Genomic DNA, 1,782 nt, shown 5'->3' on the forward strand with positions numbered 1-1,782 from the left:
GAGGGACAGAGAGAGGGAGGGAGGGAGGGAGACACGTTTGGTGTTGGTCAAGATTTATGGAAACCACCGAAATCTGGGTTAGCCCGCTTGTCCTTAAAAGCGACCTTTTAACATTATAATGACAGTGTGCAAGAGGAACACCTGTGTAAGACGACCACTGTTCTCCTCGTCAATGGGTGCTTGTCTTGAGCAGGTTCAACTGTTTAATGTTTGACGTCCGCAGGAGATAAAATCTCCAGTCCTCTCAACTCAGTCAACTTCCTGTCCAACCTCCCGCAGAGACTGAAGTCAAAGTTTACGGCTCGCACGGTTGCCGACTGCTTTAACCCTGCAGGTGAGTCTCCTTAGTTTTAGTTCTAGTAGAGGTTTGACGGCGCTCGCAACTGCATAAGGTCAAAGGAGCGCCAAGGGATGGATGTCAACAGAGAAATCCATACAGGGAATCAGACTTACTCTGCACACCTCTCTAGCTTCAATAGCACAAAGTCTGCTTGGACTATCAAGGCACCCCGGAAATAGCAGTTCACAAGAGAGTGACAAACATACAAAAGAAGTAGAGGAAAATGACGATAGTAAGGATGAGAAAAGAAAAAGTAGCAGTTCCCCTTATGTTGTTCCGACACTGTTATGATCATGACATTGAGAAATCAGCCCATTTACAATTCTACTGTGCATAAGAACATGTTAACATCCCCCATTTTGAAATGGCCTAAAGACAGTGAGTCTCCTGTCCCGGACAGATGTTAGCCGGAGAGGTGGTTGGTGGGTGCCTTGGTGTGGTTTGCTGTTTCTTTTCTACCAAACATCTATCGTCTTTTTATTTCCCCTACTTCTTTTTTGTGTATGTCACTCTCTTGTAACACATAATCTCTTCTTCGGCACTTATATGACCTTATTGTGTTGCAAGTGCCGTAAAACCTCTGCTAAAACTAAACTCAAATCTTCGACACTTATATGATGACCTAATTGTGTTGCAAGTGCTGTAAAACTTTAACTAAAATTTTGTTTATATAATGTATCCCCCTCCCCCGTAGGTGGTTGGCGGGTGCTCTGGTGTGGTTTGCTCCTTCTTTCCTATCAGACGTCTTCTTTTTTTGTGTTTGTTACTCTCTTGTAACACCTCTAATTTCCGGCACTTATATGATGACCTAATTATGTTGCGAGTGCTGTAATAATAATAATAAATGACATTTATATAGCACTCAAGCCTGATTAAAGTACACAGGCTCTGAGCGCTTTACAATACAGTACAACGTACAACAGGAACATAAAACGTTGCGTTCTGACTAAAAGAAAATTACTCCAAATATATATTCATCTTATTCATTTAAAAACAGTAACGTAAAACTTTAAAACGTTTACTAAAACTTTTTCTCAAAAACCATGTATCTCCCCCCCACCCCCTCCCCCCGATTAAAGTACACAGGCTCTGAGCGCTTTACAATACAGTACAACGTACAACAGGAACATAAAACGTTGCGTTCTGACTAAAAGAAAATTACTCCAAATATATATTCATCTTATTCATTTAAAAACAGTAACGTAAAACTTTAAAACGTTTACTAAAACTTTTTCTCAAAAACCATGTATCTCCCCCCCACCCCCTCCCCCCGATTAAAGTACACAGGCTCTGAGCGCTTTACAATACAGTACAACGTACAACAGTAACATAAAACGTTGCGTTCTGACTAAAAGAAAATTACTCTAAATATATATTCATCTTATTAATTTAAAAACAGAAACGTAAAACTGTAAAACGTTTACTTAAAATTTTTTTAAAGC

The 1,782-nt window shown here is 40.0% G+C and overlaps 1 protein-coding gene across 1 annotated transcript in view; it reads left to right on the forward strand.

The window, feature by feature from the left end:
• The window catches only part of LOC101857380 (peroxisomal acyl-coenzyme A oxidase 3), a gene marked incomplete at its 3' end in the record, with an annotated part of 16,945 nt that overhangs the window by 12,798 nt on the left and 2,365 nt on the right, over positions 1-1,782 (forward strand). Inside the window, 1 exon segment of the mRNA XM_035970935.1 lies at positions 224-334. Coding sequence (XP_035826828.1) covers positions 224-334 — 111 coding nt within the window.

Source organism: Aplysia californica, unplaced genomic scaffold (genome assembly GCF_000002075.1).
Source record: "Aplysia californica isolate F4 #8 unplaced genomic scaffold, AplCal3.0 scaffold00014, whole genome shotgun sequence".
NCBI lineage: Eukaryota > Metazoa > Mollusca > Gastropoda > Aplysiida > Aplysiidae > Aplysia > Aplysia californica.